This window comes from Trachinotus anak, unplaced genomic scaffold (assembly GCF_046630095.1).
Source record: "Trachinotus anak isolate AG129_WGS33_773 ecotype Australia unplaced genomic scaffold, CSIRO_AGI_Tana_v1 ptg000003l, whole genome shotgun sequence".
NCBI lineage: Eukaryota > Metazoa > Chordata > Actinopteri > Carangiformes > Carangidae > Trachinotus > Trachinotus anak.
Genome location: NW_027273854.1, coordinates 14593448 through 14618964, shown reverse-complemented (window position 1 = coordinate 14618964; position 25517 = coordinate 14593448). Strand labels below are relative to the sequence as shown.

Here is a 25517-nt window from a genome sequence, read left to right as displayed (position 1 = left end):
GACACACAGTTGAACATGATGGACTATAGGACAGGACTGCTGCTGTTCACTCTCTGCTGGGCAGGTGAAAATATTCACATAACATATTTTTACATAGTTTTTATTTGTCCAACCAGATTATTTCACTTGATGTTTATTATTCTCTTGACAGGTGTTGATGGTCAGACTCTGACAGAATCTGAACCAGTGGTTAAAAGACATGGAGAATCCCACACACTGACCTGTACAGCCTCTGGATTCACATTCAGCAGCTACAATATGAACTGGATCAGACAGGCTCCTGGAAAAGGACTGGAGTGGATCGCTTATATCAGATACGATAGTGGCAGCAAATACTACTCTCAGTCAGTCCAAGGCCGGTTCACCATCTCCAGAGACGACAGCAGACAGCAGCTGTATCTGCAGATGAACAGTCTGAAGACTGAAGATTCTGCTGTTTATTATTGTGCTCGAGACTCACAGTGACTGAAGTTGGTTGAGCAGCTGCACAAAATCCTACAGTCCTGATCTTAATTTAACTGAGAGCAAAAAGTTTGATTTTTATTTTGACCTCCTGGGGTTGTTGTTTCTCATAAAACAATAAGTAAAACATATAGAACAGTCTTGTTACTCTGTCTGAACGTTTGTGAATAAATGGAAATAAGTTTATGAACATAATATTGAAGTGGACCATATATTGTAGTTCCACTTTAAACCTTTAGAGGGCAGTTAAAGTCTTGTTTTTCTCTCCTCTGTCTCTGTGATGAGACAGTTACAGCAGCTCATCTCATTCATCTGAACTAACTGATCTTTGAACCATCACAGATCACAAAAAACTCAAAAAACAAAAAAAAAGGTTTTACATGTCTTCTGACATAAAAACATAAAACATTTGATGATGATTTCCAAAATGTTTGACTGGTGATTTGATTTGAAGACTTTCTACTGTCAGAAATGATAAACTGAATTAATGAAACAACAGACCAGACTTGGTTCATCATGTCTACAAGATGTAGAAAGTAGATATGGAGCTAAGTGTAAGTTCAATCAGGAAGACTCTCTTTATGCCTCTTCCATTCACAACTATCTCGTTTTATCCTTCTCTCTCACCCCACTTCTTGTAAGTCAGCTGACTTCAGGTGTTTTCTGTAACCAATCAGATCTCGCTATGATCCCAACCAGCCAATGATGTTGTTCCCATCAACCTTTACAATCTGTTCTCCCCTCTCCTACTGTCAGCTGTCTTTTTAGTTCAGCTGCGACCCTCCTCCACCTCATTCACCTCCAGTCTTCATATCCAATTCAGGCCGAGCTCATCAGAGTCCACTCCTCATCACACCCAGACCTCCAGTATTCTCCTCTTCCCATCATCACCATCATCACCAGTGTCTAGACCCCAGGAGGTTTCCTGTACTTTGCACAGCCTCACCCCCTTTTCTCATATGATGACATCATGATGGGGTCCACTCTCACATCTCTCACTTTTCCTCTCTTGTTTTGAAAATGGCAATAAAGTGTATTCATGAACACAGAATGAATTCTCTCCTGACTGAACTAAAGATGACCAACTATAAGACTGAAGGTTCAGCTGGTTATTGTTGTTGTTTCTGTAAATTCAGGAGCAGGGTCAGTGTGTTTAAATGGAGTTAGTAATGAAATCAAAATATACAAAGTAAAATAAAGGTGGTTTCCAGACTTGTTTTCACAGATATAATAACACTGAACAGACTCTTTTATTGGCTCCAGTTGGACCAACACTGATGCTTCATATGTTTGATTGTATGCAAACTCAGTGAGCTTCCTTGTTCCTCAGCTATAAAAACTTCACATCAGACTGTCAGTGGAGTTCACAGCTGCTCACTTTCACCATCAACCATGTTTTGTGTAGCTCTGCTGCTGCTGTTGGCAGCTGGATCCTGTGAGTCTCTCTGGATTTGTCACAGTCAACATTTCTTCTTTTGCTGTTTCACTTGATCATTGATAACAAAATATTTTCTTCTTTTAACAGATGTGAAGTGTGAACAGTTGACACAGCCAGCGTCTGTGACTGTGCAGCCAGATCAACATCTGACCATCACCTGTCAGGTCTCTTATTCTGTTAGCAGCCACTACACAAATTGGATCAGACAGCCTGCAGGGAAAGGACTGGAGTGGATTGGAAGAAAATATACTGGACACTCTGACTACAAAGATTCACTCAAGAACAAGTTCAGTATCGACTTAGACTCTTCCAGCAACACAGTGACTCTAAATGGACAGAATGTGCAGCCTGAAGACTCTGCTGTGTATTACTGTGCCAGAGAGTAACACAATAACACAAAGCATCAGTAGACCTGAACAAAAACCCCTCAGTGCCTGAACACTTGTAACATGAAGCCACCAGAGGAGGAGCCCTCAGACCACTGATGATTTCACACCAGTTCACTGTTGAGGAGACAAACAGCCTTTGAACATATTTAGAGATGAAGAAATTAAATTGATATAAATAACACAAAGTCTTTTCACAATATAGTTAAAGTCCTTGTGCATGATTTCAGCTGATAACTATACTTTGGTATTTCCTCACTTATATTTCTACTGGGCCTTATCTCCCCTGATTTTCTTAAAATTGTATGACATATGAACATCAGCCAACAAGTCTGTCAACCTGAACAACCATAGCTAAGTCATTTAACCCTCTGATACAAGCTGGAGAAGGGTTTCCTGAATAACTGCCCCTACAACAGATACATAAAATCTGTTAAACATCACTGTTGAAGAAGAGGAAGAAAGAAGAAAATGTTCTCTGGTTAAGTTTCAGCATAAAAGCAACTTGGTTAGATTCAGGGAAAGTTCATGGTTTGGGTTAAAATAAGCCCTTTGTGAAGTTTAAAAGACCTTCACTCTCATGGTTCAGATGATAAACAAGTGGTAAAGGTTGTGGAACAAGTGTGGTCATGGTTAAAAGAAATAATGTTGAGTGTTGGTTTGAAATGATAAACAAACAGTGGTCTCCTGTGTTTCTTTAGAGGTGGTAAAGTTCATAAACTACTCAAATTCATAACATGATGCAGACTGTGCTTGATAATGAACCTAACTGTCAGAAACTGTCAAAAATATTGACTTTAATGATGACACACATTATGGTCACTAAAAGCAAAACTACCTTTGGGTCTTGTTTATCTGATGATGATGAGTCTGTTTGTGACTGGCAGCAACTTGGAGCTGCACCCTGACCTGCACTAGTTGAAGTGACAAACATGTCTGTTAGACGGCCAGTTATCACCAGCAGTGGACTTCCCTTCACTAGATGATGGACTGGACATTAACTCTCCAGAGACATATTTCCCATGATGAACTGCGTCCTGCAGGTCCTGGTCATCACATGACACCTACAATCAGAGCATGAGAGGTGACACACACACTGAACTCTCTTCATGCTTTCCCTCAAACACCTCTGCTGCTGTCTGCTAATTATGAAGGAGGAAACCTGGTTGTTTCTGTGTTAATATTGATATTAAATTTGAAATTCATCAGAAAATATTTGAATTTTACTGACGTGGAGAAACACTTGAAAATTCATTCTAGTTTCACCAGACAAATTTTTTTTTTTTTTTTTAGAATATTTTATTTTCAGTTTTTCAACTTAACAGAACATACATATAGTCCCAAACCCCTTCCCTAACCCACCCACCGACAAATTAAAGGGTTAACTTAACAACCAGAGGCAAAACAAATACTTAGTACTGATGACCAAAGGCTTGTTGATTCTAATATCCTTTACATCGTGTCCACTATAGAAGTTGGTAGGGTGTCCATATAGGCCAAATAAGGCTGCCAAATCTCTACAAAAGTATTGTAATCATTTCTAAGTGTATATGTGATCTTTTCAAGTGGGATACAGCTGTTCATTTCTAGAACCCATCTTGCTATAGGGAGCTGGGAGTCAGACTTCCACGTAATGGTTATGCACTTCCTAGCAATGCACAGGGCCAATGCGAGAAACTTCTTTTGGGTCTTTCTTAATTGAGCATCAATTTTTGTAAAGTCTCCTAACAAACAGATTTGTGGATCTGATGGAAAATGCAGTCCTAGAAGTTTTGTCATGATGTCAGAAAAATTGTGCCAGAATGTACTAAGTTTTGTGCACGACCAAGTGCAGTGAAGGAATGAGCCCTCCTCTATACCACATCTAAAGCACAGGCTGGATATCTCAGATTTGTAATGATGCAATTTCTGCGGCGTAATGTAGGTTTGATGGAGAAAGTTATAATGGGTCAGTCTGTATCTGGAGTTAATAGTGGCAGTTAGACTTTTTTTACATAATTCAGACCAGAGCTCTGTACCAATTGTCACACCCAAGTCGGACTCCCATCTCTCCCTTGATTTATGTATTGATTTTGGAGCACCCTCCATCAAGAGAAAATACAGTTTTGGAAATAAGACGAGGTGAGTTTCCCTCCAAAAGTAGTCTCTCCAGATCACTGAGCGCAGGCAAAGTCTTTCACCAGACAAGTTGACATCAAAGTTCACTTCCCCTGTCTCCTCCCTGTGAGGAGGAGTCAATGCAAAACTCAGATGTCTTTCACCTCTACTTATCTGACTGCAGAGAGGATGACAGAGAACAGTGGACACACAGTTGAACATGATGGACTATAGGACAGGACTGCTGCTGTTCACTCTCTGCTGGGCAGGTCAACAGTTTCTCTGATGGTGATTTTAATTTTCCATCAAAAGCTACAAAAGACTTAAAAGCAAATGACTTTCTTTTTCTGTCTTGACAGGTGTTGATGCTCAGACTCTGACAGAATCTGAACCAGTGGTTAAAAGACCTGGAGAATCCCACACACTGACCTGTACAGCCTCTGGATTGTCAATCAGCAGCAACTGGATGGCCTGGGTCAGACAGGCTCCTGGAAAAGGACTGGAGTGGGTTGCAACTGATGCTGGTGGCAGCACAAAATTCTACTCTCAGTCAGTCCAAGGTCGGTTCACCATCTCCAGAGACAACAGCAGACAGCAGCTGTATCTGCAGATGAACAGTCTGAAGACTGAAGATTCTGCTGTTTATTATTGTGCTCGAGACTCACAGTGACTGAAGTTGGTTGAGCAGCTGCACAAAATCCTGAGACAGAGAGATTCACAGTAACCATATGTTCATTTTGTCTTTGTTGCTGTTTTTTTAATGATGAAACCAATAAAATAAAAGATCATCATTACATAACAGCCTTTAAAATACATCAATAAAAGAAAACATAATGATCTTTTATCTAAAATTTTGCTTCAGACAGCTGAGGACAAGATTTCTCTCTTTGCTAAAATCGCTGTTCATGAGTAAATAATTATACAATAATAGTACAAAATAATACAGTGAAATTTCATGATCAAACTATGTTGAACTATGTATTTTAACAGTAGGTGAGTTACATAATGTGAATATAAAATATTACTCTTCCTATTATGAAAACATTAGAGGGCAGTTAATGCCAATTTTCTCTTTCCTCTGTAAATTTAAAAACTGTTTAGTGTTTGTATCTGTATCTTGTTTCTCCGTCCAGGTTAGTTTTGCTCATATTTGTCAACATCATCTAATTTATTTCTGAGCAAGTTTAAGCTGACTAAAACTCCTTTCCTTGTTTTGTCCAAAGAAATCCACGAACATTTTAGATCAAGATTTAGTCAACAAAAACACTTGACATTTAAATCATCAACAGTAAAACTAGTCTCAAATGTTCACACCCTTTTCATCAACTTCTCAAACTTGAGAAAGATAAGTTTAGAAATACCTTTCTAACCTTTGTTCTACTTGATCTCAGGCTGAAAGAAGTGATATTGAAAATTAGACACAAATAACAAGTTGTATGATTGAGAATGCAGCAGTGTATTTATTCTTGTGTTGTTGCAGCTGTTGTGTAACGACAGGAGTCATCTCCCAACAGTAACGTTACCACACTCTCACTTTGTCTCTCTGCAGCAGCAGGAAGAGAAATGTGCAGCCAGCTCCTGACAAGAAGTGACAAGTTAAGAAACGAGCATCATAATTCATAATCTGTTACAAACTTTAAGAAAGTGAGAAATTCATTGTCAGATAAGATTTAAAAATTCTCTGATAATGATATTGTGGTCATGAGAAGTAATTCATGGGATATGTTTAAAATCTGTTAAATAATAGTAGAAACTTAATCTCTGAAAGTGTTAAAAAGCTAAAATGTTAATAAGTCAGCCATGTATTCATTGTTATCTCATTCTTGAGGGTTACGAGTTAATATCACCATATAGTATTATTCGTGATCCAAAAAGAGGTCTTATTTTGAAAGTCTGAGATCTGTGTTTTTTGGTTGTGGCTGTTTTCTGCACCACGGGCCAAGAGGGAAAAACAAAAGAGAAAAGACAAAAAAGAAACATGTAACGCTAGCTTGCGCGGTGGTAATAAAAACGCTTGCTGTGGAAATTCCACGTGTGTGCATGTTTTTACTATTTTTCCACCCGCTTCCCTTGCAGGTGGAACAGAAGCAGATTTGATACAAGATGAAGGAAGAGTTTGAAAGAATAAAAAAAACTTTATTTCAAAAAATAAATTTCATTCATCTTATTTCATCAACAATATGTTATGTAGACTGAGTAATGTAAAAATGTCACATACCTAAACATAAATCATTCATTAGAAAAGTGATGTGTGCACAATCTAAACTATAATCAAAACATTAGTTCATTTTGTGACACGATGAGATGACAGTAAAGTCATTTTCAAAAATTCTAATGGATGTTGATCAGAGGAATTCTGTAGATTACTGAGCTCATCTGCTGTTCAATATGCTTCATTATATTTTGACTGTAATTTAACTCATTTGGGAAATAAAATTATTTCATCAAACATTAAACTAAACGCCAAACTCACTCCACCTCTCTCCTCCCTGTGAGGAGGAGTCAATGCAAAACTCAGATGTCTTCCACCTCTACTTATCTGACTGCAGAGAGGATGACAGAGAACAGTGGACACACAGTTGAACATGATGGACTATAGGACAGGACTGCTGCTGTTAGCTCTCTGCTGGGCAGGTGAAAATATTCACATAATATATTTTCACATAGTTTTTTTTTTTTTTGTCTCACCAGCCTCTTTCACTTGATGTGTTTCATTATCTTGACAGGTGTTGATGGTCAGACTCTGACAGAATCTGAACCAGTGGTTAAAAGACCTGGAGAATCCCACACACTGACCTGTACAGCCTCTGGATTCACATTCAGTGACTACTACATGGGCTGGATCAGACAGGCTCCTGGAAAAGGACTGGAGTGGATTGCACGTATTAGCAGTGGTAGTGGCAGCACCAAATATTACTCTCAGTCAGTCCAAGGCCGGTTCACCATCTCCAGAGACAACAGCAGACAGCAGGTGTATCTGCAGATGAACAGTCTGAAGACTGAAGATTCTGCTGTTTATTATTGTGCTCGACACTCACAGTGACTGAAGGTGGTTGAGCAGCTGCACAAAATCCTACAGTCCTCATACTTGCTAATAAACAAAAGCTATTTCTCCTTCAAACTTCTGAACATCACTTAATTTCATCTTGTCCACACATTTTTATGTACGCATTAGTTTCAGAATATATAAGTAAAAATGCTGAAGTTCAGTGTGTGGACACAACAAGATGAACACAGACAAACACATTTTACAGCACAATAAAATTTTACCACTCAGAGAAGTAAGTGTTTTCCTTCCATGAGAAAACTTCGCTCTTCCATGAAGTAAAAAAGACAACCTGACAACAAACTCTTGGTTTTGTTTTTTGCGAAAAGTTCCTGTGTTTCCTGTTTTGTTGTTGACCAGACTTTATCAATTGATTTGTTGTTGTAGCTGCGCCATCACATCCACACAGAGTGTTTATCACATACCAGTCTGCACAAGTTAAATTCTAGTCTGATAAAAATACAGCAGGCTCATTTCATTTCCTGTCTCAGTCTATTGACCCACAGACTGAGTTCATGATGAAAACTGAGTGTGAGGAGAGTTTCTACATGTGCAGAGAGAAGGTCACAGAAAACAAATAATAATGACAATAAATAATAACAATAAAATAAATCATTGATAACAAAACATTTTCTTCTTTTGACAGGTGTGAAGTGTGAACAGCTGACACAGCCAGCCTCTGTGACTGTGCAGCCAGGTCAACGTCTGACCATCACCTGTCAGGTCTCTTATTCTGTTGACGACTACTTCACAGCTTGGATCAGACAGCCTGCAGGGAAAGGACTGGAGTGGATCAGTAGGGACACAGACGTCAAAGATTCACTAAAGAACAAGTTTAGTGTTGTCTTAGACTCTTCCAGAAACACAGTGACTCTGAATGGACAGAATGTGCAGCCTGAAGACTCTGCTGTGTATTACTGTGCCAGAGAGTAACACAATAACACAAAGCATCAGTAGACCTGAACAAAAACCCCTCAGTGCCTGAACACTTGTAACATGAAGCCACCAGAGGAGGAGCCCTCAGACCACTGATGATTTCACATCAGTTCACAACTGCAGAGAGAAACAGTCTTCAGCTTTTTTGAATGTTGAACAATATTTAGTCAAATAAATATAAATAACACAATGTTTGTTTTCCCAATATTAATATTAAAAGTAATTCTGCATGATTTGAACTAACCACACTTTGTTGTAGGTAACATTTCATTGACAACTAAATTTTATATTGTTTGAAGACAGTCTGCATCATTCTCCTGTTTTTACACAACAAAAACAGAGATTTGTTTTACTTTTTTTTATTCATGTGCTAATGTACCATCATGCTTTTTAATGCTGAATTACCAGTTTCACAGTTCACACAAAATAAATAAATAACTTTAATTTGAAAGTAGGAACAAGCTGAAAAATCCTCTCACTAGATAACAAGCTTGGCTGGATCAGGATATAAATAAAAACAGTGATTTGTGTGCAACGCAAATTATAATTATAATTAATAATAATGATAATTTTCTGACATGGTGAGGTGACAATAAAGCAGATTTCAAACATGTAAGTAGATGATGGTGAGCTGTTGATTATTTAGCTCATGTGGTGCCTGCTGTTCTCATAGGGAGCGATGAGAGATGACGTAACATTGTAATAACCTGCTGCACAGACAACTCATGGGCTCATCAGACAAACTTTAAAGCAACTGACTTGGAGGAACGACTCCTGAACATTATTTACCCTATTTCACTGTTGCTTTGAATATGTTTTGTGACCCTGATGAGGCCACAAGTCAAACACATCAGTCTGTCCAACAATAAAGTTGTTCTGTTTAAAGTTATGATTTCTTTTTAGTGTCAAATCATTCAATTAAAAATGAAATGTGAATAACAACAAGGTCATAAAATCTAAATTATTTCACTTCATGATGATGTTAATGACAATAATAAAGTCATATCTAAAATGTCATGTTTTTGCTTTTCATCATCACAGATATAGAATTCAACACGGATGATTAATCACTTGCATTAAAAGAAATATAAAATAACTGATATGATTGAATGAAAGCAGAAGAGACTTCCTGTACATGAGCCCCTCCCTCCCCATGATGTCCTGATGCAAATCCTCAGTGTGTGCAGTGTACTTGTGTCCTGCTGACTGCTCTTGTAGTTTGTGTGGAGCATCAGAGGTCACATCTCCAGCCTCAGGATGATGAACACACTCACTCTTCTGCTGGTCGCTCTCTCTCTGTCCTGTGAGTTCTCCTGCTTCTTGATGTGTCATCTTTTATCAGACAACACTGACTGATGGTCAGTCAGTGATACAGAAACCTTCAGAGATGACTGTCTCACTTCCCTCTGTGCTTCCTCTCTCCTTTCATCTCATCAGGTTGTACAGGTCAGAGTATGGAGTCCATTCCCTCCAGTTCAGTAGTGAAAAGGCCTGGGGAGACTCTCAGTCTCTCCTGCAGAGGATCTGGATTCACATTTAGCTGCTGTAGTATGAACTGGATCAGACAACCTGCAGGAAAAGGACTGGAGTGGATGGGGCGTATTTACAGCGATGCAAGTCGAACTGATTATTCTAGCCAGGTGCAAGGCCGAATAGAAATCACCAGAGATAACAGCAACAGCATGGTGTATCTGAGACTGTCCAACCTGAAGCCAGAGGACTCTGCTGTGTATTACTGTGCCAGATACACACACTGGTTAAAGTGAGCAGAGAGGCTTTACAAAAACTCTACAGAAATGTTTCACAGAGACCTACAGGGGGCAGTAGAACATAAGGAGAAGGAGTTTGACTCCAAACACAGACACATGCTGCCCACTGTTAAAACAACAGCTGATGTTGTGCTTTGTGACTTCCTGATTCTCATTGCAGTGAACTTGTGCTGCTTCAACAACAGTAACAGTTACTAATGCTCTCAATATTGTGTTTGAACGGCTGCTGTTAAGAATTTACATTATTTAACATCTATTCATGATATATCCAGTAAATGGAAAGTCCATCAAATACTGCTGAGCAGAATGAATTAAAGATGTTATGATGAATAACATGAACAGTACAAACACAATTGTAATCAATATTTAAAATGATGATCTATTTCCAGAGATGTGTGAGATGTGGTGAGTTTCTCTTCCATCTCTACATTTGTGTTGCAGACTGATAGAAAAGGACTAAAAACACTGATGTAAACACTGGAGACTGGACAGAGACTATTTGCTTTCAAACCTGATTATTTGGTTGTTTTTTCATCCTGTCACTGGAAAGACAACAACAAAAAAATTCCTAATGAGAAACATCTTGATTCACAAATATAACATGAGTATATTTATCAATGAGCTGTTTACATTAGAGTTTCGAGCTCTGAAAGAATCAGTGCAGCAACACCAACATGTGATGAATGTCTGAGCAGAGGAACAGTGGGAAGTGTCAGGTAATAATGTCCTCTCTGTTCACCTGCATGGAGATGGTCTGCTGATGGACACACAGCTGTGAATAAGACAGTGATTGTGGAGCAGGAATAAAACAGCTGATGTCAATCAGCTGATTCAGACACAGCTTCAGTGCTCGGCCTGAACTACTGCAACACTGCTCTGTGTTTTCACTATCATGACAGTGACTTGAGTCCTATCACCAATAAACACCAGGGGATTTTATATTGTAGTGTAGAGACACTGAGGAGAACACAGTCTGTTAAACTAATTAGACTTAAACATGAAAGACAAACTTCAAATTATTATTATTATTATTATAAAGTTAAACGAAACATGAAGTGAAATCACAGTCCACTCCACCTCTCTCCTCCCTGTGAGGAGGAGTCAATGCAAAACTCAGATGTCTTCCACCTCTACTTATCTGACTGCAGAGAGGATGACAGAGAACAGTGGACACACAGTTGAACATGATGGACTATAGGACAGGACTGCTGCTGTTCACTCTCTGCTGGGCAGGTCAACAGTTTCTCTGATGGTGATTTTAATTTTCCATCAAAAGCTTCAAAAGACTTAAAAGCAAATGACTTTCTTTTTCTGTCTTGACAGGTGTTGATGGTCAGACTCTGACAGAATCTGAACCAGTGGTTAAAAGACCTGGAGAATCCCACACACTGACCTGCACAGCCTCCGGATTAATATTCCACAGCTACAATATGGCCTGGATCAGACAGGCTCCTGGAAAAGGACTGGAGTGGGTTGCAACTGATCGTGGTGCCAACAGCAACTACTACTCTCAGTCAGTCCAAGGCCGGTTCACCATCTCCAGAGACAACAGCAGACAGCAGCTGTATCTGCAGATGAACAGTCTGAAGACTGAAGATTCTGCTGTTTATTATTGTGCTCGAGACTCACAGTGACTGAAGGTGGTTGAGCAGCTGCACAAAATCCTACAGTCCTCATCATCTTGACTGGTAGAGCCTACACATTATGTGCTTTGACATTTGTTACTTAAATATCTGATTTTTTATCATTTATTTCTGTCAACAGTTTTATGTTTTATATTGTATATTCTGCTTTACATATATATTTTTGATGAATTTACAATAGTCCCTGTACTATATAAATCCTTTTAAACATACATGTCAAACATCATACGTCTAAACATTAAACACAAACAATAAAGAGAATTTGTTCATAAAAGGATTAAAGACAGTGGAACAATGTGGCTTCTGAAAACAAACTACAAATACAACACATTCATACAAATGAATGATGTCTGTAAATGATGTGGAATAATCAGTAGGTCAAATCATGAGAGTGAAAAATAATGTCTCACCATGTTTCAGTAATAAAACCACATGAAGGCAGTCTGTGTCAAGTTTCTCTCTCCTCTTGAACCCTGGACTGAACTAAACCTTAAAGCTCCTGCTGCTCTTGTACACTGGATATTATCACAGTTAAAATGTTGACACCATAAACAAAAGTCATGTGTTAACCTCATTTTACACATATTGAAGAGTGAAGTTTGGCTGCAAGGTGTTTACATCAGCAGAGACTGCAGCTCCATCTGTCAGCGTCAGTTCATGTCAGCAGACAGTGAGTAGATCTCAAGATGAACAACAACTGTCCCTTTATTTGTTCCAGTTTTCTAGTTTAAGACTATTTTTTATTTCTGACACAACCACACACTGATGAAGGTGAAACATGGTCTTTATTACAAATGCTTGAACAAAGTTTTTTTTTTTAAATCTGGACTTTTTGATTTTGTCACGCGTGTTTTCAGTGCAGCAGTTTTCCTCTAGAGAATCAAGTTTCTCTCTGTTTCTGATTTACCGAAAAAATCTTTCAGTGTTTTCATTGTTGGCAGATGGGGAAAACATTTTTTTTCCTGTTTCCATACAATGGGATAGAAAATATCTAAAAAAATCACTTCAGCAGTAGGTCTGTTTTTTTAAAGTATTAACAAATACAAATTGGGTGCAAATTTCCTTTATTCTTTAGGCCAGGGAAAGAAAATATCACTACACTGCTGCACCATGATTTAAGATTATCATTGTGAAACATTCAAGTTCTGTTTCACCACTCCATCAGTCCAGAATTTAGCTAGGTGAATCTTCAAACCAGCAACAACAAACTTAATTTTTCTATACTGCTTATATTATCCTGTCACTACTTCTGTTAGCAGCAGATACATATGCACAGGAAATAATTAGATAAATAAATAAATGCAGCTATTACAGAGGAGGTGAAACAATTCTTTCAGGAAAACAGCTCAAATGATTATAATGATTATTATTGTAAACTTAATTTATTGAAATTGTTTTCAATTATTCGTAGTGGCAGTTTTCCTAACAGCAGTTGTTAATGTTAATATTAAGAAAAGTGATAACATTTCTAATCCACCACCACTTTATTTGTAATTATACTAGAAAGTAATGAATGAAAGCAGCAATTTAATTACAAAACAAAATGTTTGGGTCAAAATCGTTTCAGCCAAAGCAGAGATGCATTGTTTGAAAAAAAAATTAAAAGTACTTCCACTGACTGGAGGGACAATATCAAAGTGATTTCCAAAATATCATATGTGAAGCAAACAGACTTGTTTTCACTCTGCAGATATAATAACACTGAACAGACTCTTCTATTGGCTCCAGTTGGACCAACACTGATGCTTCATATGTTTGATTGTATGCAAACTCAGTGAACTTCCTTATTCCTCAGCTATAAAAACTTCACATCAGACTGTCAGTGGAGTTCACAGCTGCTCACTTTCACCATCAACCATGTTTTGTGTAGCTCTGCTGCTGCTGTTGGCAGCTGGATCCTGTGAGTCTCTCTGGATTTGTCACAGTCAACATTTCTTCTTTTGCTGTTTAACTTGATCATTGATAACAAAACATTTTCTTCTTTTAACAGGTGTGAAGTGTGAACAGTTGACACAGCCAGCCTCTGTGACTGTGCAGCCAGGTCAACGTCTGACCATCACCTGTCAGGTCTCTTATTCCCTGAGTAGCTACTACACAGCTTGGATCAGACAGCCTGCAGGGAAAGGACTGGAGTGGATCGGCTGCGCTGCTGCTGGATACACAACATACTACCAAGATTCACTAAAGAACAAGTTCAGTATCAGCACAGACTCTTCCAGCAAAACAGTGACTCTGAATGGACAGAATGTGCAGCTTGAAGACTCTGCTGTGTATTACTGTGCCAGACACACACAATAACATAAAGCATCAGTAGACCTGAACAAAAACCCCTCAGTGCCTGAACACTTGTAATATGAAGCCACCAGAGGAGGAGCCCTCAGACCACTGATGATTTCACACCAGTTCACTGTTGAGGAGAGAAACAGTCTTTGAACATATTTAGCAATGACAGAATATAAATGAAACATTTGAGGTATTAAAGTATCTGTTCACAGTGATTATATTTAAAGTCCATCAGCATGATTTCAACTGGTCAATGCACTTTGTCTTAAAAAAAACAAAACAAACAACAACAAAAAAAGAAAACATAATAAAAAACATCAAAACACAGTCTCCATCCCTCTGGTGGCTCCTTGAGCTTCTGGTCTTCTTCCTGTTTAGGGGGAGGTCAGAGTGGTAGAGATGTGTCAGGAGAACAGAGCCACACCTGAATCCACTTCTCCTGATTGTTCTCTCAGAGGACTGGAGACATCAGTTCTGCCTCTCTCTCCTCCCAGTGACAAACATTCTGCTTTGGTTGTGTTTTGGCTTTTGTTTTGCTTTATTTTGTCACTTTTATTCTTAAATACCTTATAAATGTCATACACTCATGAACTCACCACACCACTGACACTACTGATCTACATGTCCCACATTAAATGTGTGTATTGTTTATTATTAGTCAAATAAATTTACTTTGAACTTTGATTAATTGTTTGGTCTCATTTGTTTTTTCTTATATTTGAGCTGGTTCATGACAATACCAAACATTAATCATACATTAATAATAAGTACTTTGTACTATTGTATAAACATGATGCTGACCATGCTTAACAATGAAAGTTATTAACAAAGTTCATTAGTGAAATATTCAAGAGGGACTGTTGGAGGATTATGAACCTGAGATCTGTACTGTTTGATTCTCTCTCCTCCCTGTGAGGAGGCGTCAATGCAAAACTCAGATGTCTTCCACCTCTACTTATCTGACTGCAGAGAGGATGACAGAGAACAGTGGACACACAGTTGAACATGATGGACTATAGGACAGGACTGCTGCTGTTAACTCTCTGCTGGGCAGGTGAAAATATTCACATAACATATTTTTACATAGTTTTTATTTGTCCAACCAGATTATTTCACTTGATGTTTATTATTCTCTTGACAGGTGTTGATGGTCAGACTCTGACAGAATCTGAACCAGTGGATAAAAGACCTGGAGAATCCCACACACTGACCTGTACAGCCTCTGGATTCACATTCAGCGACTACTGGATGGTCTGGGTCAGACAGGCTCCTGGAAAAGGACTGGAGTGGATCGCTTTAATCTATACCGATAGTAGCGGCAAATTCTACTCTCAGTCAGTCCAAGGCCGGTTCACCATCTCCAGAGACAACAGCAGACAGCAGCTGTATCTGCAGATGAACAGTCTGAAGACTGAAGATTCTGCTGTTTATTATTGTGCTCGACACTCACAGTGACTGAAGTTGGTTGAGCAGCTGTACAAAATCCTACAGTCTTGATCTTTATTTAACTAATAGAGCAAAAAGTTTCATTTTTATTTAGACCTCCTGGAGTTGTTGTTTCTAATGAAACAATAAGTAAAACATATAGAACAGTCTTGTTACTCTGTCTGAACTTTTGTGAATAAATGGAAATAAGTTTATGAACATAATATTGAAGTGGACCATATATTGTAGTTCCACTTTAAACCTTTAGAGGGCAGTTAAAGTCTTGTTTTTCTCTCCTCTGTCTCTGTGATGAGACAGTTACAGCAGCTCATCTCATTCATCTGAACTAACTGATTTTTGAACCATCACAGATAAAGACAAACTCTCAAATGAAAAGTTTTACAAGTTTTGATGTAAAACTGTGAAAGTTTTTGATGTTGGAAAGTGAATCACAATATTTGGTGATTTGATTTGAGAGTTTCTACATCAGATATTAAGAATTTAATGAATTAAACAACAATAGTGTTGGTTCATCAAGTCTACAAGATGTGAAAATAAGATCTGAAGATGATCAAATATAAGATCAGCTGTTTATTGTTGTTGTTCTCATGTGACAGTGATGAAATTATTCATCTCTGTCAATTACTTATTTGTTGCAAAAGTTACTTACATTTTAGAAAATACCACTTGATCAGTTGAACTCAGACAGTTAAAGCCTGTATTACAGTAACTACCTGCTGGGACCGCACAGTGAAAGTAGCTGCTAGATACTGTGAATATGGTACAAAGAAACTTTTCTTTTTGCTTGAGAGGATTTTTGTTTCACATCTTTAATGTAAAACTGCAAACCTTCAACTATCTGCAGGAAACACAAATCTCTGTATGATTTTTTTATTCCTTCATTTTCTCAACAAAAGATTAATTTAAATATTCAGCAATATGCAAATGAAGGTTCCTCATAAAGAAGTGAAGTGTGTGTCTGTGTCAGTGAGAGAACAGAAGAGCTCACATCAGTTCAGCTTCAACATCAACCATGTTCTCTGTAGTTCTGATACAGCTGCTGGCAGCTGGATCCTGTGAGGAGCTTTCGGTGGATTCACACTAATAAACACATTAGAAACACTGAATATTCAGATGAATGATGGAGATAATGTTGATTTGTGTTTCCACGGGTGTGTACAGTATTGATCTCATCCAGACAGACTCAGTGGTTGTGCAGCCTGGACAGTCTTTGACCATCAGCTGTCAGGTCTCTGGTTATTCTCTGACTGATGACAACTATGCAACAGGTTGGATCAGACAGCGTGAAGGAAAATCAGTGGAGTGGATTTTCCATCGTTGGGAAGGAGGCACCTTGGTTCAAAAAAATGCTCTGAAGAACAAGTTCAGTGACAACAGAGACACTTCTGCTGGAACAGTGACGATAACAGGACAGAATCTGCAGCCTGAGGACACAGCTGTGTATTACTGTGTACATCGCCCCACAGTGACACAAACGACCAACAGACCTGCACAAATACCCAACAACACATCTGTGACTTAACCACAAACACGTTCTAAAAGTGAACATTAATACAGACAGTACTCTCTGATTGATTTATTACGTAGTTGGAAGTTTATGGAATTCACTGAATGTTAGAGGGAATTTTTTGCTTCTGCTACATGAGACTGAATCTGACTTTAGTCTACTCTGAAGCAACATCAGTGTAGAAGACACTTAGAGAAACATGATTTTCCCAAATTTCAAGAAATTCACAGCACATTTTAATTTCTTTATTATTTTTGTGCACAGTGATGCCAATAGAAGAGGGGGAAACATTTTTCCTGTTTCCATAAGAGAAAATTCACCATAACATCTGAAAAATCTAAAAGCTCTGTCTCATCAAGTTATGAATAATTTGCAAAGAAAGAAAAAAAAGATTAAAGATGGTTAATGATTACAAATCATACATAATATAAAATTAGTTTGAAAAGAAGAACAAGCTGAAAAAAACATCTTATTCACAGCGAGTTTGACTGAAGAACATAATGAGACAAGTGAAATGCTGATTAATTGAAAAGTATTGAAAACACAAACCTGCTGGCTACTGATCAGAATAATACTGTAGATGTTTCAGTTTAAAAGGAAATGCAAATGCTCAGAGGAACTAAAATGAACTGAATGAAGCTGCTGTTTATTGATGTCCTCAGTTCACAATAAAAATTGTCTTCTCTGTAAATTGTAAATTTTCCAAGAGTCACAGTTGAGTGCGTAATAACACAAAGTAAAGCAGGTGATTTCTAACATGTTGTCACTCTGCAGATATAATAACACTGAACAGTCTCTTCTATTGGCTCCAGTTGGACCAAAACTGATGCTTCATACGTTTGATTCTATGCAAACTCAGTGAGCTTCCTTGTTCCTCAGCTATAAAAACTTCACATCAGACTGTCAGTGGAGTTCACAGCTGCTCACTTTCACCATCAACCATGTTTTGTGTAGCTCTGCTGCTGCTGTTGGCAGCTGGATCCTGTGAGTCTCTCTGGATTTGTCACAGTCAACATTTCTTCTTTTGCTGTTTAACTTGATCATTGATAACAAAACATTTTCTTCTTTGAACAGGTGTGAAGTGTGAACAGTTGACACAGCCAGCCTCTGTGACTGTGCAGCCAGGTCAACGTCTGACCATCACCTGTCAGGTCTCTTATTCTGTTGACAGCTATTACACAGCTTGGATCAGACAGCCTGCAGGGAAAGGACTGGAGTGGATCAGTAGGGACACAACCGTCAAAGATTCACTGAAGAACAAGTTCAGTATCGACTTAGACTCTTCCAGCAACACAGTGACTCTAAATGGACAGAATGTGCAGCCTGAAGACTCTGCTGTGTATTACTGTGCCAGAGACACAATAACACAAAGCATCAGTAGACCTGAACAAAAACCCCTCAGTGCCTGAACACTTGTAACATGAAGCCACCAGAGGAGGAGCCCTCAGACCACTGATGATTTCACACCAGTTCACTACTGCAGAGAGAAACAGTCTTAAGCTGTTTTGAATGATGAACAATATTTAGCAATGAAGAAGTTAAAGAAATATCAATAACACAAAGTATGTTTTTTCACAATATTAATATTTTAAGTCAATGTGCATCATTTGAACTAACTACACTTTGTTGTAGGTAACATTTCATTGACACCTAAATAATAGGTTGTTTGAAAAGACAACAAAAACAGAGATTTGTTGTACTTTTTGTTTTGTTGTTGTACTAATGTACTATCATGGTTTTTAATGCTGAATTACCAGTTTCACAATTCACATAAAATAAATAAATAACTTTAATTTAATTTAAAGAAAGGAACAATCTGAAAAATCTTCTCACTAGATAACAAGCTTGACTGGATCAGGATATAAATAAAAACAGTGATTTGTGTACAACCCAAATTATAATCAAAACGTTGCTTAATTTTCTGACATGGTGAGGTGACAATAAAACAGATTTCAAACATGTAAGCAGATGATGGTGAGCTGTTGATTATTTAGCTCATGTGGTGCCTGCTGTTCTCATAGGGAGCGATGAGAGATGACGTAACATTGTAATAACCTGCTGCACAGACAACTCATGGGCTCATCAGACAAACTTTAAATCAACTGACTTGGAGGAACGACTCCTGAACATTATTTACCCTATTTCACTGTTGCTTTGAATATGTTTTGTGACCCTGATGAGGCCACAAGTCAAACACATCAGTCTGTCCAACAGTAAAGTTGTTCTGTTTACTGCTGGTGTTGCTGGAGTTCTTTAGACTTTTCTTTTCTCTGTGCACACTGGAAGTAGGTGAAGCTTTGCCAGAAACATCTACTTTGCATCTACAATATTGTCTGAGGGACACAAACCATCAACAGACCTGCACAACTACCCAGCAACATGCCACTCAACCACATAAACACACCTATTTTAAAGGTGAACAATAACACAGACAGAACTCTCTGCTTCATTGATGAGGTAGTTGAGAGTTCATGGAGTTCAGTGAATGACACAGGAAATCGTTTGTTATTGGCAGACAGAGGAATAGTTGAGTATTCTTGTATCTATGTAGATCTCTTCTGAATTCAACTGTAAAACAAGGATGTGACGCATCTATTTTCATTTATTTTTGTGTGGTTCTTAGAAAAGATGGGGAAAACATGTTTTTCCTGTTTCTATCCAATGGGATAGAAACTATCTAAAAAAATAACTTCAACAGTAGGTCTGTCTTTTTAAAGTATTAACAAATACATATTGGGTGCAAACTTCCTTTATTCTTTAGGCCAGGGTAAGAAAATATCACTACACTGCTGCACCATGATTTAAGATTATCATTGTAAAACATTCAAGTTCTGTTTCACCACTCCATCAGTCCAGAATTGAGCTGCTAGGATTTGGATATTTTACATTTTCCTCTGTTGTTGTAAAGATGCTCTTCTACACAGTGAAGATGTCATGTGTCATATCTGGTTACAGCATGACAGACGACAATATACACTGGATACGACAGAGACCAGGGGAAGCTCTGCAGTGGATTGGGAGAATGACCACAGGTTCAAACTCTGCTATCTATGGCAGCTCCTTTCAAAGCCATTTCCTCATGACTGAAGATGTGTCCAGCAGCACTCAGTACCTCGAGGTCAAGAGTCTGTCAGACAACAAGTAGCAATGTGACCTCAGTCACATCTGAGTTTTCTCATCACCTGCAAAATCACTTTGATAAATCCACATGAGATTTCTATGTATTTGATAGTAACAAGTTATTTTTATGATGTTACATCTCTCACAGTAATACACAGAGTTCTTTCTACTGTCAAAGTTGAATTTAACACTAAACTACCCAACACAAATACAAACTATACATTATATTCATTTAGTCTGAAACATGGACCGAACTGAAAAACATTTGATTTGACAACAAGCTTTTCTGGATCAGAAGATGATTAGAAATGTGAAACATTCACACTCAAAACTGCATTTAAGTCATTTATTCATTTAATGAAGTGTTGAGACAATTAAAAAAAAATACTCATAGATGTTGGCTGATCAGAGGAATATAGTCGAATATGTAGCTTTGTGATCAGCACAAAGAGTGAAGAGAAACCATGATGACAAGATGAGTTTTTTAAACTCATTTCTATAAACTTTGTTTATTTGTAAATTTTCCAGATTTCTCAACCAAAATTATTATTTTGATGTTTTATTGAAGAAGAAGTTTTAGTGTAGCTTTAATTTTTTGTTGAATTATAATAATGCACATTTGAAAATCAAAAGTATGTATGAGTCAATAAACTAAACAATAAATGAGACTTTAACATAATCCACCTCTCTCCTCCCTGTGAGGAGGAGTCAATGCAAAACTCAGATGTCTTCCACCTCTACTTATCTGACTGCAGAGAGGATGACAGAGAACAGTGGACACACAGTTTAACATGATGGACTATAGGACAGGACTGCTGCTGTTAACTCTCTGCTGGGCAGGTCAACAGTTTCTCTGATCTTGATAAGACTTATTTTAATTTATGGTCGTGCAACACATGACATGCATTTCTGCTTTTGTTTGACAGGTGTTGATGGTCAGACTCTGACAGAATCTGAACCAGTGGTTAAAAGACCTGGAGAATCCCACAAACTGACCTGTACAGCCTCTGGATTCTCATTAAGCAGCTACTGGATGGGCTGGATCAGACAGGCTCCTGGAAAAGGACTGGAGTGGGTTGCAACTGATGGTGGCAGCACCAAATACTACTCTCAGTCAGTCCAAGGCCGGTTCACCATCTCCAGAGACAACAGCAGACAGCAGGTGTATCTGCAGATGAACAGTCTGAAGACGGAAGATTCTGCTGTTTATTATTGTGCTCGACACTCACAGTGACTGAAGGTGGTTTAGCAGCTGTACAAAATCCTGTGACCGAGAGATTCACAGTAATTATATGTTCATTTTGTCTTTGTTGCTGTTTTTTAATCATAAAACCAATAAAATAAAAGATCATCATTACATAATGATGATGAACAACATAATGATCTAATATCTAAAACTTTGCTTCAGACAGCTGAGAACAAGATTTCTCTCTTTGCTAAAATCATTGTTCATGAGTAAATAATTATACAATAATAGTACAAAATAATACAGTGAAATTTTATGATCAAACTATGTTGAATTATGTATTTTAACTGTAGGTGAGTTACAAAATGTGAATATGAAATATTACTCTTCCTATTATGAAAACATTACAGGGCAGTTAATGCCAATTTTCTGACTGTTTAGTGTTTGTATGTTTTTCTCAGTCCAGGTTAGTTTCACTCATATTTGGTCAAAATCATCTAATTTATTTTTGGACAAGTTTTAGTCGACTAAAACTCTGGATGTTTTATTCTTGTTTTGTCCAAAGAAATCCACAAACAATTTATTCAAGATTTAGTCAACAAAAACACTCGATATTTAAATCATCAACAGTAAAACTAGTCTCAGGTGTTCACACCCTTTTCATTGACTTCTCAAACTTGAGAAAGAAAAGTTCACAAATAAACTTTGTTCCACTGGATCTCAGGCTGAAAGAAGTGATATTGAAAATTAGACACAAATAACAAGTTGTATGATTGAGAACGCAGCAGTGTATTTATTCTTGTGTTTTTGCAGCTGTTGTGTAACGACAGGAGTCATCTCCCAACAGTAACATTACTACACTCTCACTTTGTCTCTCTGCAGCAGCAGGAAGAGAAATGTGCAGCCAGCTCTGGACAAGAAGCAGACTTGATACAAGAGAGTTTGAAAGAATAATTTTTTTTTTCAAAATAAAAATTTCATCAACAATATGTGATGTAGATTGAGTAATGTAAAAATGTCACATACCTAAACATAAATCATTCATTAGAAAAGTGATGTGTGCACAATCTAAACTATAATCAAAACATTAGTTCATTTTGTGACACGATGAGATGACAGTAAAGTCATTTTCAAAAATTCTAATGGATGTTGATGATCAGAGGAATTCTGCAGATTACTGAGCTCATCTGCTGTTCAATATGCTTCATTATATTTTGACTGTAATTTAACTCATTTGGGAAATAAAATTATTTCATCGAACATTAAACTAAATGCCAAACTCACTCCACCTCTCTCCTCCCTGTGAGGAGGAGTCAATGCAAAACTCAAATGTCTTCCACCTCTACTTATCTGACTGCAGAGAGGATGACAGAGAACAGTGGACACACAGTTGAACATGATGGACTATAGGACAGGACTGCTGCTGTTAACTCTCTGCTGGACAGGTGAACATATTCACATAACATATTTTCATATAGTTTTTATTTGTCTCACCAGCCTCTTTCACTTGATGTGTTTCATTATCTTGACAGGTGTTGATGGTCAGACTCTGACAGAATCTGAACCAGTGGTTAAAAGACCTGGAGAATCCCACACACTGACCTGTACAGCCTCTGGATTCACATTCAGTGACTACTGGATGGGCTGGATCAGACAGGCTCCTGGAAAAGGACTGGAGTGGCTCGCCTGGATTGAGAATAGTGGTGGCAGCAGAAAATTCTACTCTCAGTCAGTCCAAGGCCGGTTCACCATCTCCAGAGACAACAGCAGACAGCAGCTGTATCTGCAGATGAACAGTCTGAAGACTGAAGATTCTGCTGTTTATTATTGTGCTCGAGACTCACAGTGACTGAAGTTGGTTGAGCAGCTGTACAAAATCCTACAGTCCTCACCTTTCAGGCTGGTGGAGCCTAAGTATCAAGTATTTTATGAATCTAATCTTGAATTTTTATGGTATCTTTATAGACAATCACTCACAACAATCTGGTTTCTGAAAGTAATCTCAATGCAATACATCTCCATAAATTAAAATATATCTGTACATCTTATCTTAAATGATTCATCATATGAGACTGAAAATTTGTGTTTTTGAAAAAAACAGTCAGTGTCAAGTCCCAGTCTCATCCGTTACCAAGATGAGATTCTGAGATCTGGTGTTTGGTTGAATGTACTAATCTTCAGTCACTTCTTACTTTCTCTCAGAGATCATTTTGCAATTAATCATAGCTCCACTCACAGCACAGCCGTTGTGTTTAACTCATGTGTTTGGTGATTTTGTCAGACGACATCGTGGTTACAAAAACAGGATTTTAGCAGCGCAGGGCAGCAACTTGGAAAAGGTTTTGAAGTTGATGTCACAAACTGGCTCAGTGAATGTGACAAGAAGGGAGTCCAAGCAAAGTTAAACTCAAAGCAAAAAATGTATCACAACTAAAAACAACACAAATAAAAAGTAATGGGGTGTGGAAATTAGTAAGTGTTGCCATGAAATCAGTGCATGAATGAGTAGCATATGTGCTTTGAAGGTTTGTATATGCAAAAGCAAAGCATAATGCCAAAACAAAATATGTCAGCAGTTGTAAGGGAGAGGACAGATGAGCACATGGGCCAGCTTTTATAGTCCAGGAGGCCTCAGCTGAGCTGCACCAGCTGACGACCCTCCCATGTCAATCAATGGCCTGCTGATGAAGGCCACAAGTCAAACACATCAGTCTGTCAAACAACAAAGTTGTTATGTTTACTGATAGTGTCAGACTATCACTGACTGATGGTCAGTCAGTGATAGCAGAAACCTTCAGAGATGACTGTCTCACTTCCCTCTGTGCTTCCTCTCTCCTTTCATCTCATCAGGTTGTACAGGTCAGAGTATGGAGTCCATTCCCTCCAGTTCAGTAGTGAAAAGGCCTGGGGAGACTCTCAGTCTCTCCTGCAGAGGATCTGGATTCACATTTAGCTGTTGTGGTATGAACTGGATCAGACAACCTGCAGGAAAAGGACTGGAGTGGATCGGAGTTGGACACATTCCTGCCAGTAGTAACGCTTATGCCAGCAGTGTGAGAGGACGTGCAGAAATCAGTAGAAATGACAGCAACAGCATGGTGTATCTGAGACTGTCCAACCTGAAGCCAGAGGACTCTGCTGTGTATTACTGTGCCAAAGACACACACTGGTTAAAGTGAGCGGAGAGGCTTTACAAAAACTCTACAGAAATGTTTCACAGAGACCTACAGGGGGCAGTAGAACATAAGGAGAAGGAGTTTGACTCCAAACACAGACACATGCTGCACACTGTTAAAACAACAGCTGATGTTGTGCTTTGTGACTTCCTGATTCTCATTGCAGTGAACTTGTGCTGCTTCAACAACAGTAACAGTTACTAATGTTCTCAATATTGTGTTTGAACAGCTGCTGTTAAGAATTTACATGATTTGACATCTATTCATGATATATCCAGTAAATGGAAAGTCCATCAAATACTGCTGAGCAGAATGAATTAAAGATGTTATGATGAATAACATGAACAGTACAAACACAGTTGTAATCAATATTTAAAATGATGATCTATTTCCAGAGATGTGTGAGATGTGGTGAGTTTCTCTTCCATCTCTACATTTGTGTCTCAGACTGATAGAAAAGGACTAAAAACACTGATGTAAACACTGGAGACTGGACAGAGACTATTTGCTTTGAAACCTGATTATTTGGTTGTTTTTTCATCCTGTAACTGGACAGAAAAGAACAAAAAATTCCTAATGAGAAACATCTTGATACACAAATATAACATGAGTATATTTATGAATGAGCTGTTTGCATTAGAGTTTCAAGCTCTGAAAGAATCAGTGCAGCAACACCAACATGTGATGAATGTCTGAGCAGAGGAACAGTGGGAAGTGTCAGGTAATAATGTCCTCTCTGTTCACCTGCATGGAGATGGTCTGCTGATGGACACACAGCTGTGAATAAGACAGTGATTGTGGAGCAGGAATAAAACAGCTGATGCCAATTGTAGTGTAGAGACACTGAGGAGAACACAGTCTTTTAAACTAATTAGACTTAAACATGAAAGACAAACTTCAGAGTTATCATCTCCAAATCCTCCTCAATATTTATGATAAAGTTAAACCAAACATGAAGTGAAATCACAGTCCACTCCACCGAGATCTGTCAGCAGACAGAGAGTAGATTTCAAGATGAACAA

The 25517-nt window shown here is 38.1% G+C and overlaps 1 gene segment (V, D, J or C); it reads left to right on the top strand.

The window, feature by feature from the left end:
* Positions 1–13634: 13634 nt before the first annotated feature.
* LOC139608826 (Ig heavy chain V region 5A-like) lies at positions 13635–14387 on the top strand. The segment is given in 2 exon segments: positions 13635–13677; positions 13768–14387. Coding segments are annotated over 2 exon segments (351 nt in total).
* The last annotated feature ends 11130 nt before the right edge of the window (positions 14388–25517 follow it).